The following is a 15,977-nucleotide window of genomic DNA, read 5'->3' as shown; positions in this document are numbered from 1 at the left end:
GAAAAATGAAAAGGAAAAGATAAAAGTGAAAGAGGAAAAGAAGAAAAAGAAAAGATAAAACCTTGTCGTTTTCATGAACCAGTTTACTGGCTCCATTCCTCCTTTAATATCCAATGCCTCCAAATCTGGAACAAATTGCAGTTGCAATAAATAAATTTAGTGGAAACGTGCCTTCTTTGGAAGTGGGGGAGCTGATGACTTGAGTTTTCTCTGCAATTTGACCAATGCTACAAGCTTAGGGCTTGTTTGATTCGCGGATTGGGTATTTCGTTAGGAAAAAGAATAGCTATTACTAGGAATAGAGGAAGGCAGAATGAAATAGTTATTCCTATTCCTTAGTTTGATAACAACATATGTATTCTAAGGGAAGTTAAACCACAAATATAAAAAAAAAAAAATACCCCACCCTTCTTTAAAAACAAAAAACAAAAATTAAAAAACCTAAATTCGGCCACCCCCTGCATGACCTACGGGTGGTTGCACCACCCCCGGTGGATTTGAGGGTGGCCTTGGTTTGACGGCGATGAAGTTTGTTGGGTAGGTGCTGTTGGCGTGGATGCTGCCAACCATGGCCGCGACGAGGATCACGAACTGGGACTTCTCGGCGACAAAGAAGGCGTCCAAGTCACTTTGGCGGGTTAGGTCGAGCTAGGCGTGGGTATGCAGGACAAGGTTGGTGAAGCCCATGTGGCGGAGCTTCAGCACGATGGCCGAGCTAACTAGACCCCGATGGCCGGGAACGAAGATCTTCACCGACTTGGAGATCCAGGAAGATTGGCATTGTTTGGAGGGTGAGAAAATACGGGAAAACAAAATGGAGAATTCAACATCTTCTGTAAACCCCTAAACGTCGTGGGTGATGAAAGATGACAAATAAATTTTTAGGTCTTTTAATTTTTTTTTTTAAATAAAAATAAAAAACAAATTTTAGACTTAAAATAAATAAAATAATAATAAGGGGTTTTTTGGAAAATCTATTTCATTCCATAAGGAATAGCTATTCCACTCATTTTTTAGTAGAATAGCTATTCCTGTGTATATGAGATTAGTCATTTCATTCCAAGGGTCTATTCCGCAAACCAAATAAGCCCTTAAAGATGTTGGCTCTAAACACCAACAATTTCGGTGGAGTCTTACCTGAATGCATTAGTAACTTCTCATCTACTCTTAGATTGTTGTTACTAAATAACAACCATATAGTTGGAACAATTCCAAGCGGGATCATGAATCTCATCAACTTAGAGGATTTCAAAATGTGGAATAACAAATTGTCAGGTAACATTCCCCCGGAATATTGGAAAGATTAAGAGACTATAGGTGATGTCTCTTGACATAAACAATCTCTCAGGAAACATCCTGCATTCTCTTGGAAATTTGAATATGTTACTCGAATTATCTTTAAGTGATAATGATCTTCACGGAAGCATACCTTCAGGTTTTGGAAACTGTCAATCTTTGAATGTATTATATCTTTCTAATAACAATCTCAATGGCACCATGCCTCCACAGGTCTTTGGTCTCTCATCATTGTCAACCGGTCTATATTTATCTAGAAACCATTTCACGAGTCCCCTTCCCATGGAAGTTGGAAACCTGAAAAATCTAGGCGAATTTCATATTTCAGAAAACATGTTATCCGGTGAAATTCCAGAGAGTCTTGGCAGTTGTATTATGTTAGAGACTCTGGGTATGCGAGGAAACTTTTTCCAAGCGACCATTCCATCAAGTTTTGGTTCTTTGAGAGGACTACGAAAATTAGACCTTTCTCGAAACAACTTGTCAGGAAAAATTCCAGATTTTTCTTTTTTTTTTTTTTTTTTTTTCTGGGTTTCAACTCGTTGGATTTTTTGAATTTATCTTACAAAATTTTGAGGGACTAGTGCCAACAAACAGCATATTCAAGAACTCAAGTGCAACTTTAGTTGTGGGAATAGTCAACTGTGCGGAGGAATACCTGAGATGTAGTTGTCGAAATGTAACTTCAAAGAGTCCAAGAAGACGAAATTGACCTTATCCATGAAATTAATTATCTCCATAGTTTGCGGGCTTCTAGGAGTAATTTCTATGCTTTCTTTTTTGTATGTATGTTGGTTAAGAAATAAAAGAAAAGAAACTACTCCAAGTTCATCAGGAAATTTACTTTTGAATTTGTCCTACCAAAGTCTCCTAAAAGCCATTGATGAGTTCTCCTCCGCTAATTTGCTTGGTGTGGGTAGTTTTGGATCCGTATATAAAGTAATCATCGATGAGGGTAGAACGACAATTGATGTCAAGGTGCTCAACCTTTTGCACCGTGGAGCTTCCAAGAGCTTTCTTGCTGAGTGTGAGGCCTTGAGAAACATCAGGCACTAGAATCTTGTAAAGATACTTACAGTTTGTTCAGGTGTTGATTATAAAGGTAATGATTTCAAGGCTTTAGTTTACGAATTCATGGTCAATGGAAGCCTTGAGGATTTGTTGCATCCGAGTACTATAGAAGATCAGGCACACCAGGAGCAAAGGAATCTTAATCTTAATTAGAGATTGAATATCACATTGATGTTGCGAGTGCATTGGAATATCTACATTATCATTTTCGAACACTAATCCTCCACTGTGACCTCAAGCCGAGCAATGTCCATCTTGACGATGAAATGATTGGACATGTTGGAGAGTTTGGGTTAGCATGATTTTCTCTCGGAGATAACCATAACTCTTCAACTAGCCAGTCAAGCTCTATTAGCGTTAGAGGAACAATTGGTTATACTCCTCCAAGTGAAGACACTCTTTATCACTTTACCCCCCCTGAACTATTCACATATTTGCACTTTTAACCCAATGTTTAAAAAGTGGCACTTTACCCCTTCCCTCCCCCCCCAAAAAAAAAAAAAATGACATTGACGCTTGACCCTCATGAAGTACATTTTACCCCTTGAAGTATTTCGAATTGACACTTCACGCCCCTGAGTTGACACTTTACCCGCCCAAAACTTTGTTACTTCGGGAGTAAAATGTCAACTCAAAATACTTCAGAGGGGTAAAGTGTACTTCATGGGGTCAACTGGTCAAGTGTCAGAGTTAGATACTTTGGGGGGGGGGGGGAGAGGGGATAAATTGTCACTTTTTAAACATTGTGGTTAAAAGTGTAAATTGGTGGATAGTTTAGGAGGGTAAAGTGTATTTTCCCCTTCTTTTAATGACATTTCTAACTTTGAAGAGGATAAGAAAGGTCAATTATTCATTTTATTCATAAAAATTTCGTATTTTTACAATTTTATTTTTAGTTTTATCACATAGGGAGTATAATAGCATAATTCCATTCTTAGCATATACGTGTTAATTATATAGTCATGTTACAATATGTTCAAATATTGCAGAGTATGGTATGGGAAATGAGGCCTCCTCTTATGACGATGTATATAGCTATAGGATCCTACTATTAGAAATGTTTATTAGAAAAAAACCCACATATGACATGTTCCAAGGCACTCTAAATTTACATTATTTTGTCCAAGATGCTTTGCCTAACCGAGTGGTCAAGATTGCCGATCCAATTCTTTTTCAGGAAAGAGAAGAAGAGATAGCGATGAATGATTCTCATAATAATAGTAGGACTAGAAGAAGCAAAATTCAAGAGTGCTTGATTTTGATGTTTGGAATTGGAGTTGCTTGTTCTGTTGAACAGCCAGGAGAATGGATGAACATGAAAGATGTTGTAACTGAGCTTCATTTGGTCAAGAAAAGGCTACTTAAAACTACAAGTAGACCATAATATCAATAGGTACTACTGGTAGTTTACTAGCTTGGTTAAGTAGATTTGATGAAGATTATAAGCTCATTGCATTTTTAAGATGAGACTATTTCAATTGCTTATTTCAATTTTAAGATGAGACTATTCATGTTCTTTATTTCACTTTTGACTCCAAGGAATGAGAGCATTCGGCTCTCCTCAGGTTGAAACACTAAAAATTAATCGGCTAATTTAGATAAAGACCGAGACTCTAATCCACCATTGAAATTTTGTGTTTTTCTTCATTTGATTGCATAGAAGAAATATGTTTGTTGACACAATCTATCCAACTTTAGATAAATTAAAGAAATTTTAGGGATTTTTACATTTCTGCTTTAATTTACCAAAATTGATGGTTGGGTTATGTAAATAAATGTTAGAATCACACGTTGGACCATTCTTTTATAGTTAGTGGTTTATGATGAATTTGAGAAAATTTAAGATTGAAGGTCATTTATGCATGAAATTAAATTGAGGATTTTGCAATTATTGGCTTTAATTGTCTCAAATTGAGGGTTTCTTGTGTATCTAAACGATCAAATTACTTGCATAAATGTTTAATTATTAATCTTTTCCAGATGACATTAATGGTTCATGGCCCTTCTATATATAGCTAGTTTGAGAATCATATGGATTTGGTTCAACCCCACAAGGACTTTGGTGAGACGCCTTATTTATGTTTGATGATTTAGAAATTTGTTTTGTTTATACTTTTTTCTATTTACTCGTTACTATTTATAGGAGACTTTTTATTCACCTATATATAGATTGACATTTGGAGTTGGATTGTTATTTATGTTAGGGAAATGTTAGGTGCTCTTTTAGTGTTCTCCTGGTGTCCTTCCAACTGTGATGTGACTTTTAAAATCACAATAGATTAAAAGTAATCTCAAATTCAATAGTGATTTTAAAAGCCACATCACAGTTGAGAGGACACCAGAAGAACACTAGAAGAGCACCTATGATTTCCCTTTATGTTATTATGGAGTTTATGTGTATTGTTTCTGAGATATTTTGATTAGTTTGATGTTATGTGGATATGTTTTGAAAAATTTGCCCTTTCTTGGTCGTTTTTTCCATGCTCCCACTTTCTTCCCTTATCATTGTTCCACTTTTGTGCTTTGCACCCATTTTTCTTCATTGTCTCCTGCAGTAAAGTAAACAATGGCATTATAATGTTATATGGATATGTTTTGAAAAATTTGCCCTTTCTTGGTCGTTTTTTCCACGCTCCCACTTTCTTCCCTTATCATTGTTCCACTTTCTTGCTTTGCATCTATTTTTCTTCATTGTCTCCTGCAGTAAAGTAAACAATGGCAATATATATATATATATATATATATATATATTGGGCTCTCTTTTCCGACATCATGCTCTCATTCTTTTTTTTTCGCAAAACAAAATTATCTGAAATTTTAAGCGTTTTGAAATCTTAAAATTTTACCCTTTAAACTTTTAATTTGATACAATTTAACTATCAATTTCTAACCTTAACCCTAATGAAAGCTATAAAAAATACCAGAATACTTTCAAATTTTCAATTTCTATTTTTATTTGGAAAAAATAAAATAAAATTGGGTCACAATGTGACCCATGTGAGTCTGTTGAAAAAAATTTCAATTTCGATTTCTATTTTTTTTTTTTTTTTTCTATTCAATAAAGGGTGGAGGGGGAGATCAATTGTGGCTATTTTATCTTGGCGTGACCATAGTGGTACCAACCCATGAGGGACTGCTTAGGAGGGACCTAGACGGTGAAAACCATAGGTGCATCTTTATGACTAGCCGAGCCATAGCTTAACCGCCCGCCCCACTAAGGCATCAATGGAAACCAAGGTGCTTTATACTAATCAGGCATGAGAATTCTCCATTGCGGAGATTCGAACCCACACCCTAGTACTTACCTAACCACTTGCGAATTTCCTTGGGCCATTGAACCACTACTCTTGATGGTATTTTCGATTTCTATTTTATTTGACGGGTCACAACCAAACCCCACCGTGGGTCACCCAAACTTTCCTTAGCTTCTTCTGTTGTCCGAGTTGCAGCCATCTCTGCAACTTCCAACACCACTTTGGCAGGATGTGTCCATATAAAGTTGTGTCTTCTACTTCATCGAAAGCCTTTGCATACGTACGTTTTTTGGAAGTCAACAGAAAGGGATGTTGGATCGAAGCCTAAAACCATTAATTAAGCAACTGTTATCCAATGTGCATCGCTTAAAAACTTCTTGTTAATCCACCTCTATCACAGCCTCGGAGATATGATGTAGAACCCGAATCAGCCCATTCACCCATGACCCACTTGAGTCAAAAGAGTGGGAGGGACAACCTTTTTTTTTTTTTTTTTATTTTTTTTTTATTTTTTAAAAAAATTGAAATTAAAGATAAATATAAAATTTTATAAAATTTTTAAAAGTATAAAAGTTATTTCTTTCATTTTAACGTCTGGTTAATGTGAAATCTTAACGGAGTCTTCCCAAGATGTATGAAGTTTGTTAGAATATTTGATATTATTTACTATATTATGTTTCTTTACCTATTCTAAGGTTTAGTCTATGATTTTTTGCCTATTACTTCTCTCTATATAAATAGAAAGCTACGTAAACATTTTATAATATAGAAGAGAATAATACAACGTAATCCAAAAAAATATTTTGGTTTTATGATTTTAAGGGGTAAAGGGCTAAATTTCCTTTACCTCTGAAGTTTTAGGTGTTTTTCAATTCGAACTTTAATGTTTAAAAATTGGCAATGTACCCCCTAATGTTTAAAAAGTTTTCAATTCAAACCTTTTGTTGCTAATTTCCATCAAATTGGTTACGTTATTACCCTCAATGCTTTTTTTTTTTCCTAATTTCCGTCAAATTAGACGAAAATTAGTAATGAAGGGTCTGAATTGAAATTTTTTGAAACATTAGGGGGGTACATTGCCAATTTTTAAACTTTAGGATTCAAATTAAAAAACTCATAAAACTTAGGGGGATAAAGTGAATTTTTTTCTAGTTTAAATGAAGTTAAGAGAATCCAAATTCTTTCTCAACGGCTACAAATAATGGCCATGGCACCTTAAATTGGAGAGAATGGTCGTACCTTAAAGTTGCCGGAGAGGGGACAATGTGAGTTACCTTCATAATTTGATTCAAGACTAGCACAATTTTCAGTGCTCACATGGGTAGACTTTCTCTCAATCCCATTGAAAGGGCTAGACTTGTACGTAAAAGACAATATAAGAACCTGGTTCAGCATGCACCATCGGCCACTGTCCAACATTTTCCACACCTTTTCACTGTATGTTTCCTTTTAGAATTTCTTTAGAACACTCGTGAAATGAACTTAGATCAAGCACATCATGTCAATACTTGGAATTATTATTATTATTATTATTATTATTATTATTTTGGATTCAATAACGAAAAAGGGGTTACATGGAATTAAACAGCCATAAGGGGTGAGAATCCCAAAATAAAATCCAAACGAAGAATGCAATATCGAGATAGTAATAAACGGTAGGCAATAGATCCATCAATGATCCTAAAAAGACCATAAACAAACCAGATGTTTCTAAGGATCGTTACAAGGTGATAACATATGACAAAAGGGCTCAATGAAGAACCCCAAGAGTTATAGGCAACAACCACCGTAAAATGGTTGTTGAGAGGGAGTATGAGCAACATAAATTGTTAATGGTCTCGAGGTAAAGATTATTGTTTCAGTGAATGTTTAATACAAACTATAACTTCATAAGTTCTTTATTCTTATATTTTACTAAAATAGGCAAGGAATAATTAGTTTTTTTTTTTTTTGATAAAAAAAAAAAAGAAAAAAGAAAAAGAAGCTAAACAAGAAGAAAGCAAAGACAACAAATAATCCCTAATTAAGGACTCCAGTTTGACTAGTGCGTCTACTCCTCGTCAAAAGGTTTGAAGATAAAAGCTTAATTATGAAATGAACCGTTGAGATCACTTTCTGAACTCGCTACATTCATCGCATGCACCTTAATTATCCTTAACATAACTTCATTCAACACGTACGTCCTCTTTTTCCACAGCTCACATGGGAAGACTTCCTCAGTCAGTCAAGTCCTAATATTAGAAACACAAGGATATCTGTCATTCCTTTCTTCTTAATTAGTGGCCAAAACAATTAATTTTAACCATTGCAAATATTTCTCCTCAGAACATCAATTTATCTTCTTTCTTGTGGCAGCAGAACAACCAAGTTCCAACCATTAGCTTCAGAGTTTTCCTTAACTCTATGGGGCTTCCCACCTTCACCCTTGCAGTTGTTTCTGTCTTTTGCTTTTGTTTGGCCACCTATGCCACTGTCGGGAATGAGACAGACCGACTATCCTTGCTTCAATTCAAGGCCAAAATAGTCCAAGACCCTTTCATGGTTTTGAGCTCATGGAACGACACCACCCACTTCTGCCATTGGCGTGGCGTCACATGTGGTCACCGCCACCAAAGGGTCATGGAGTTGCGCCTTCCATCTCAGAAACTCGTGGGGTATGTATCTCCTTCCATTGGAAATTTGAGCTTTCTAAGGATTCTATATCTCTCAAACAATAGCTTCAGTCACGAAATCCCTCCACAAATAGGTCGTTTGCGTAGATTGGTGGTACTACAGTTGTCCAATAATTCATTTGAGGGGAGAATTCCTGCCAATGTATCTGGTTGCTCTAACCTCAAGTTTTTCAGTCTTGGTTATAACAATTTGGTCGGGCAAATTCCTATTGAGCTTGGCTCCTTGTCAAAGCTTCAATTCTTTTATGTATACAAAAACAAACTAACAGGAAGTATCCCTCCATTTCTTGGCAACTTATCGTCACTTGAAGAACTTTATTTAGACTTAAATAATCTGGGTGGGAGTATTCCTAGTGCTCTAGGCCAACTTATAAATCTTACAACTATTGTACTTGATTCAAATCAGTTATCTGGTACCATCCCTCCATCAATCTTCAATCTCTCTTCTATTAGAGTTCTTGGTGTGGGACATAATCAAATCCAAGGGAGTCTTCCGTGGGACTTGGGGATAACTCTTCCGAATCTCCAAGACCTTGGTGTTGGCACTAACCAATTTATTGGTTCCATTCCTCCTTCAATATCCAATGCCTCAAATCTGCTATTTATTCAATTTGGAACGAACAAATTTAGTGGAAACATGCCTTCTTTGGAAAAGTTGCATAAGATTGAACGGTTGAGCACTACCTTGAACCAACTCGGAAATGGGGGAGCTAATGACCTGAGTTTTCTTTGCTCTTTGACCAATGCTACCAGGTTAGAGCTGTTGGCTATAAACGCTAACAATTTTGGTGGAATCTTACCTGAATGCATCAGTAACTTCTCATCTACTCTTACAATATTGGCAGTAGATAACAACAATATAGTTGGAACGATTCCGAGTGGGATCGTGAATCTCGTCAACTTAGAGTGGCTCGAAATGAGGAATAACAAATTGTCAGGGAACATTCCCCCAGATATTGGAAATCTTAAGAGACTACATATAATGCATCTTGACATAAACAATCTCTCCGGAAACATCCCACACTCTTTTGAAAATCTGAGTATGTTACTTGAACTAACTTTAAGTGATAATGATCTTCATGGAAGCATACCTTCAGGTCTAGGAAACTGCCAATCTTTGCTATTATTAAATCTTTCTATTAATAATCTTAGTGGTACCATACCTCCAGAAATCTTTAGTCTCTCATCCTTGTCAATCGGTCTCTATTTGTCTAGAAACCGTTTCACGGGTCCCCTTCCCATGGAAGTTGGAAATCTGAAAAATCTAGGTATACTGGAAATGTCAGAAAACATGTTATCCGGTGAAATTCCAAAGAGTATTGGCAGTTGTATTATGATGGAGATTCTGGGCATGCAAGGAAACTTCTTCCAAGGGACCATTCCATCAAGTTTTGGTTCTTTAAGAGGTCTTCAAGAGTTAGATCTTTCTCGAAACAGCTTGTCAGGAAAAATTCCAGACTTTTTTGCAAGTTTCAACTCGTTGGATCTTTTGAATTTATCTTACAACAATTTTGAGGGTATGGTGCCAACAAATGGCGTTTTCAAGAACTCAAGTGCAACTTCAGTCATGGGAAATAGTCAACTATGCGGGGGGATACCTGAGATGCAATTGCCAAAATGTAACTTCAAAGAGTTTATGAAGACGAAATTGACCTTATCCATGAAATTAATTATCTCCATAGTTTGCGGGCTTCTAGGTGTAACTTGTGTGCTTTCTTTTCTCTTTGTCTGTTGGTTACGAAAGAAAAGAAAAGAAACTACTTCAAGTTCTTCAGGAAATTTGCTTTTGAATTTGTCTTACCAAAGTCTCCTAAAAGCCACTGATGGGTTCTCCTCTGCTAATTTGCTTGGTGTGGGTAGTTTTGGATCTGTGTATAAAGGAATCATCGATGAGGGCAGAACGGCAATTGCTGTCAAGGTGCTTAACCTTCTGCGTCATGGAGCTTCAAAGAGCTTTCTTGCTGAGTGCAAGGCCCTAAGAAGCATCAGGCATCGGAATCTTGTAAAGATACTTACAGTTTGTTCAGGTGTTGATTATCAAGCCAATAATTTCAAGGCTCTAGTTTATGAATTCATGGTCAATGGGAGCCTTGAGGATCGGTTGCATCCAACTATTAAAGAAGATGAGGCGCACCAAGAGCAGAGGAATTTGAATCTTTATCAAAGATTGAATATCACCATTGATGTTGCGAGTGCATTGGAATATCTCCACCATCATTGTCAAACACCAATCCTCCATTGTGACCTAAAGCCGAGCAATGTTCTTCTTGACGATGAAATGATTGGGCATGTCGGAGACTTTGGGTTGGCAAGATTCTCTCCCGAAGCTAACCATAATTCTTCAACCAACCAGTCAAGCTCTATTGGCATAAGAGGAACTATTGGTTATACTCCACCAGGTGAAGACACTCTTTATTATTCCTAAATTATATTCCTTTTTCTTTTAATAACATCTCTAAGATTGAAAGGGACAAGACTGTTTTATTATGGTTTTTATTCATCGTGTAGAGTATCATAGCATAATTGCTTTCTTAGCATATAGGTGTTAATGACTTAACAATTAATCATATATATATATGTTGAATTTCAGAGTATGGTATGGGAAATGAGGTCTCCTCCTATGGCGATGTATATAGCTATGGGATCCTCTTGTTAGAAATGTTTACTGGAAAAAGACCAACAGATGATATGTTCCAAGGCACTCTAAATCTACATTCCTTTGTCCAAGAAGCTTTGTCTGAACGAGTGGTCGAGATTGTGGATCCAATTCTTTTGCAGGGAATCGAAGAATATATAACTATGAATGATTCTCATAATAATAGCGGGACTAGAAGAGGTGAAATCCATGAATGTTTGATTTTGATATTTGGAATTGGAGTTGCTTGCTCTGTTGAAGAGCCCAGAGAACGGATGAGCATTAAAGATGTTGGAACTAAGCTTCTTCTGATCAAGAAAAAGCTTCTTGAAACTAGAAGACATGGAAGTAGTTGAATTACGAGTAGACCATAATATCAACATGTAATATCGGTAATTTAGTGATAATTATACTTTGGTTAAGTAAATGGATGAGGCATCTAATGGTACCAAACTACCAATTAATGCCAATAAAAAGCTCATTGCATCTTTCATTCTCTTACTTTAATAAATGATCTCCCTTCTTGATTTTTGTTGGTATTGCTGATTTCATTTTTGCCTAGTGGTAATGTATAGATTAGTGGACTAACTATTGAATTTTCATGGTTTTATCTTTTACATAATATTGGCTTATTTTCATATTTTTCTTCCATTGATCAAATAAAAGTATGTTTCTTGAGGTGTTCTATCCATTTGTAATCTCAGCTTTAGTTATTTTGGATTGGATGGTTGTGAATTAAAAAAAAAAAAAAAAATTAAGTTAAGGTTTGAAATAAACTAAATTTGGGAACTTTCATGATTGGGCTTTATTTTGTCAAAATTGATTGCGCCACTAGAAATAGGGCTTTTACCAGAGTAAATTTTTTCCCTAACGGCCGAAATAAACGTTGATATAAGGGGTATTTTTCAGTGCTTTTTATGAATGCTAGTAAATTTCTTAAATTAGCTTAAGTAAAAGAAAATGGTCGAAAATGTGAAATATTTATGGGTGCTTTTTCAAAACAAACATAAAATATAAGGCTAGGATAGTAGTGTATTATGGTAGCTTTGGGTAGACAACCCATGTAGTGTAGCAAATTGGTTTCCAAATCATCTTGACAAAAAGGGAGATTGTGGTAAAATTTTAGACTTAATTTAGAATTAGTCAAATTTCTTAAAGGAAAAAGACTAAAAAGATATGAAAGGGCACATATTATTTGGTGACATCCAATTGGTTACTATTAGACTCATCAGAACAAACATAAAATAAAATAAAATAAAATAACCTACTTATTTGTTAATAGACATCATGCCTTACGAGTCAAATTACTAGAGATTTCAAATATTTGGAATCTCTATTTCTAACGATTGTAAATCACTTTAGTTCTTATTGATGCTCTAGTGGTGCTGGATCAAGCTATGACACAAGTCAGACTTGAAAGAGTGCATGTAGTTCTCACCGTATAGGCCTCTCTTATGCAGTTTTCAATGGGTAGGTGCTACTATGGTCATACTCAAGTAGGACTAGCTATAATTGGTCTCTCTGGCTTGGCATTTTTCTAAAAAATAATAATAATAATAAAAAAAAAAAAAAAATTTACTAAAGATTCATGCGGCTTGTAAACTGCTTTTCATACATTACCATGGTGGTGCTGAGTTTTGAATCCGCAGCATCAAAAGCTTCTGCTGTCTAACTTGTAGAATAGCATTATCAACAATGAATAGTTCCAACCTAACTATGATCATGATCTTACTAGCTACGACCAGGTATCTTTGGTTATCATTGGTCTATAATAACTCGAGTCATTTGCTAGTTGGATTGCGATTTGCTTGTTGGGTGGTGGATGGAGGATACAAATTATGGAAATTGTTTGTGGGAAAGCAATTGATTATATGGATGAATTGGGTATGGACTACACATATTTTGGTATGTCATGATTTACCCAGAATTCAAATATATATATATATATATATATATAGTTTGATATTTTTTGTTGTAGTTATAATTGATGCTCCTATCATTTTTTTATTTTTATTTTTTGTCCTATTATTGAATTGAATTGAACACATTATATATGATCGGGCAGGTAACAATCATGCCGACAATGAGGATGAGGGTGAGTCTGAAGACGAGGATGTCAATTTGGACTAATGGCTGCTGTAGTGGAGTATTCTCATGGATATTTGGACACGATGTATTGAGCAAATGTTTGGATGCTTATCTTATGTTTTATTTTTATTTTTAATAGTGTTTTCAAAATATGGTTATGTTTTTAGAATATTATGTAGCTTATATTGACAATATTTAAAGGTAGTTGAAACATCTTTTTTTCTTTTTTTTGGCCCTTGGGGTGGCCGAACCACCCCATAGCAACTCTATTTTTTTTTTTTTATTTGACATGGCACCCAAAAGCACAGGTATCACACCACGTGTCACCTTGAAATTACAGGTACTAGTCCATGTGTAAGGATGATGTGGCGCTCCGTAAAAAAACTAATGGAATCTTGATGGAAGTACAAAGCGGGTTTATTTGTTTACCATAGGTACCATTTGTGATATTTTTGAAAAACCGAGATGGCCATTTGATTCTGGTGGAAAGCATAGATCCTAAAAATGCATTTAACTATAGTGTTTTGTTGAAGGAATGAATGATTGGATCTTAAATGTATAAAGCAAAATATAGTTATGGAATTCTTCTATTAGAAATGTTTACCAGAAAAAGACCCACAAATGATCTAAGGCACTCCGAATCTACATTCCTTTGTCCAAAAAACTTTTACTGACTGAGTGGTCGAGATTTCGGATCCAATTCTTTTTCCGAGGAGAGAAGAAGACACAACCATTAATGATTTTCATAATAACAACAACACTAGAAGAAACATAATCTAGTTGTGCTTGATTTTTTTATTTTTGGAGTTGGAATTGCTTGTTCCTTTGAACAACCAGATAAAACGGATAGACATCAGAGATGTTGCAACTGAGTTTCATTTTATCAGAAGAAAGCTTCTTGAAATTGGAACCCATGGAGACGGTTGAACTAAACGTAATAGCAGCAGGTAATATTGGTGACAGTTTGATGTAGGGTGGAACTTACCCCCTACGAATGTTAATGATGAGGGTGTGAATTTAAGGGCAAATTCTCATCGTGCTTGGGATTTCATGAGGAAGACTCGTGCAGATGTAAGTGAAGGTACTCTGAGGAGTCGTACCAAGGAGAGTTAAGACGAGATTGCAGACTCATGCATAAGTTAAATTCCAGAGGGCTTCATTTGCAACTTCATTTGAAGCCCGTCCGAACGAGAAGAGTGAAGTATCTCCCCGAGAGCCTCGTCTGCAACCTCGCTTGAAACCGTCCGGACGCGAGTAATCCCTAGAGCCTCGTCTGGAGTCTCGTCCAAAGACTGTTCGGACACCTATATTTATTTACAGTTTTCGTCTTTTATTTTAGTGACTGTCTGGACGGCATTATGTTTCGTCCGGACGGCCATCATAGACTTGCAATCTGACTTTATTTTGTATTACTATTAGGTTTAGGTTTAGGGTTTGAGGGCCTATATATACATGTTTTATAGACCATAGAATGTGGCTTTTGATTATTATTCAGTTTTTATCAATAAGAGTATCCAGAGTTGAGTTTCTTCATATTTTTTCTTCAAACCTTAGATATGCTATAGCATTTTTAGAAGATTTCATAGATCTTTAATAGAATCAAGGTCTTAGAAATATTTATCCATTCCTCTTGCTGTTATTCTTGCATCTCACGAAGTCACGCTGCATCACGGTTATAGTTTGATGTAGCTCTTAAAAGTCTCAATAATAAGCTCATTGCATTTTTCCCTTTTGTTGCATTATTAAGACGAGATTACTTGTCGGTTTCTTGAAATGATCTTCTTGTTTCTTCATTTTGGTTAGCATTGCAGATTTCTTTACGTACACGGAGCTCATTTGTGAATTTAATAGTTAAAAGGATTAAAGATATAACTGAACTTTTGAGTGTAGAATTGGATTCTATAAGAAAATTTGAAGAATTGAAACAACAGTTTAATCTATATTTTATTATAATATAAGCAATGCCCTGTTTCAACTATGAAACAGGGGAAGGAAGCACGAAAACAGCTAGCTAGTTTAATCTATATTATATCAAATAACACTTTAGAATATACTTTATTGAAATTAAATATGAGATTTCAAGAGAATTCTTCTTCTTCTTCTTCTATATTCCTTTGAAGATAATTACTTTTAAAGATAGATTATCACCATATTTATCTTTATCTTCACCTATCTCATGATCATAAAGAACAAGAACATAATGTACTCTTATCGACTTTTTCTTAGTGGTAGATGTAGATATCTGACACCTAACCACTAATAAATATTTATCTCAATTTTTCTTTAGCCTTTCTATTTAATTTTAAGTTTCTACACATTTTGTAATTGAAAGTAGAGTTTCAGTAAATATGTACTGTGCATAGAGGACTGTAAAGATTAGCAGGAATGTTAGGCTTATAAAATATTTTACAAAAAAAAAAAAAACAAAGAATTATTACAAAGTGATGTGGGACAACATGATGAAGAAGAAGATAAAATTCAAAGTAATTTGGGAAGGGGATTATAATACATATAAACAAGTTGCTAATCCCAACACATGGAAAGAAAAATACATGGAATATTCTGCTATGTACAAATAGTCTTGCAAATTAATATATATATATATATATATATATTGCAGGAGGCAGATAATGTTCCAGAAGAAAGCAAAATGCAATCGATATCCATGAAATGGTTCAGACATGAATATATATTTACAAATATATATTCTTACGTGTCTTTTACTTTATATTTTAAGAACTTGGCATCACTCAAAGAACCCTGAATTTTTTTTTTTTTTTTTTTTTTTAATGAATGAGTGATTGTTTGTTCCTTGTTATGTCTCTATCAAGTTTTTTGTTTTGGTTTCTCACCATTAACATAGAGCAACTAAGATGTCTTAAAAAGTTGTCTTTCTCTCTAAATGAGCTCGCTGGGAGCTTCAATATGGCATCTTTGATTTATAGATGCGTAACAGAGCAG

At 35.2% G+C, this 15,977-nt stretch overlaps 1 protein-coding gene and 1 pseudogene across 1 annotated transcript; both read left to right on the top strand.

Moving 5' to 3' along the window:
- Window positions 1–1,320: 1,320 nt before the first annotated feature.
- LOC132187914 (putative receptor-like protein kinase At3g47110) lies at window positions 1,321–2,813 on the top strand (annotated as a pseudogene).
- Window positions 2,814–7,991: 5,178 nt separating this feature from the next.
- LOC132188198 (probable LRR receptor-like serine/threonine-protein kinase At3g47570) lies at window positions 7,992–11,459 on the top strand. Its single transcript, XM_059602604.1, has 2 exons — window positions 7,992–10,692; window positions 10,884–11,459. Exons 1-2 carry the CDS (start codon window positions 8,025–8,027, stop codon window positions 11,282–11,284), a joined length of 3,069 nt encoding a protein of 1,022 aa, XP_059458587.1. The 5' UTR covers window positions 7,992–8,024; the 3' UTR covers window positions 11,285–11,459.
- Window positions 11,460–15,977: the final 4,518 nt, after the last annotated feature.

Source organism: Corylus avellana, chromosome ca7 (genome assembly GCF_901000735.1).
Source record: "Corylus avellana chromosome ca7, CavTom2PMs-1.0".
NCBI lineage: Eukaryota > Viridiplantae > Streptophyta > Magnoliopsida > Fagales > Betulaceae > Corylus > Corylus avellana.
Note: the sequence above shows the minus strand (reverse complement) of the source record. Positions and strands in the feature narration are given on the sequence as shown.

What these genes read in the sequence shown, in the direction of transcription:
- LOC132188198 (XM_059602604.1), top strand. Translation starts at nt 8,025, where the DNA reads ATGGGGCTTCCCACCTTCACCCTTGCAGTTGTTTCTGTCTTTTGCTTT. An exon ending in TATTGGTTATACTCCACCAG is followed by an intron (nt 10,693 to 10,883) that starts GTGAAGACACTC and finishes GTTGAATTTCAG; the next exon opens with AGTATGGTATGGGAAATGAG.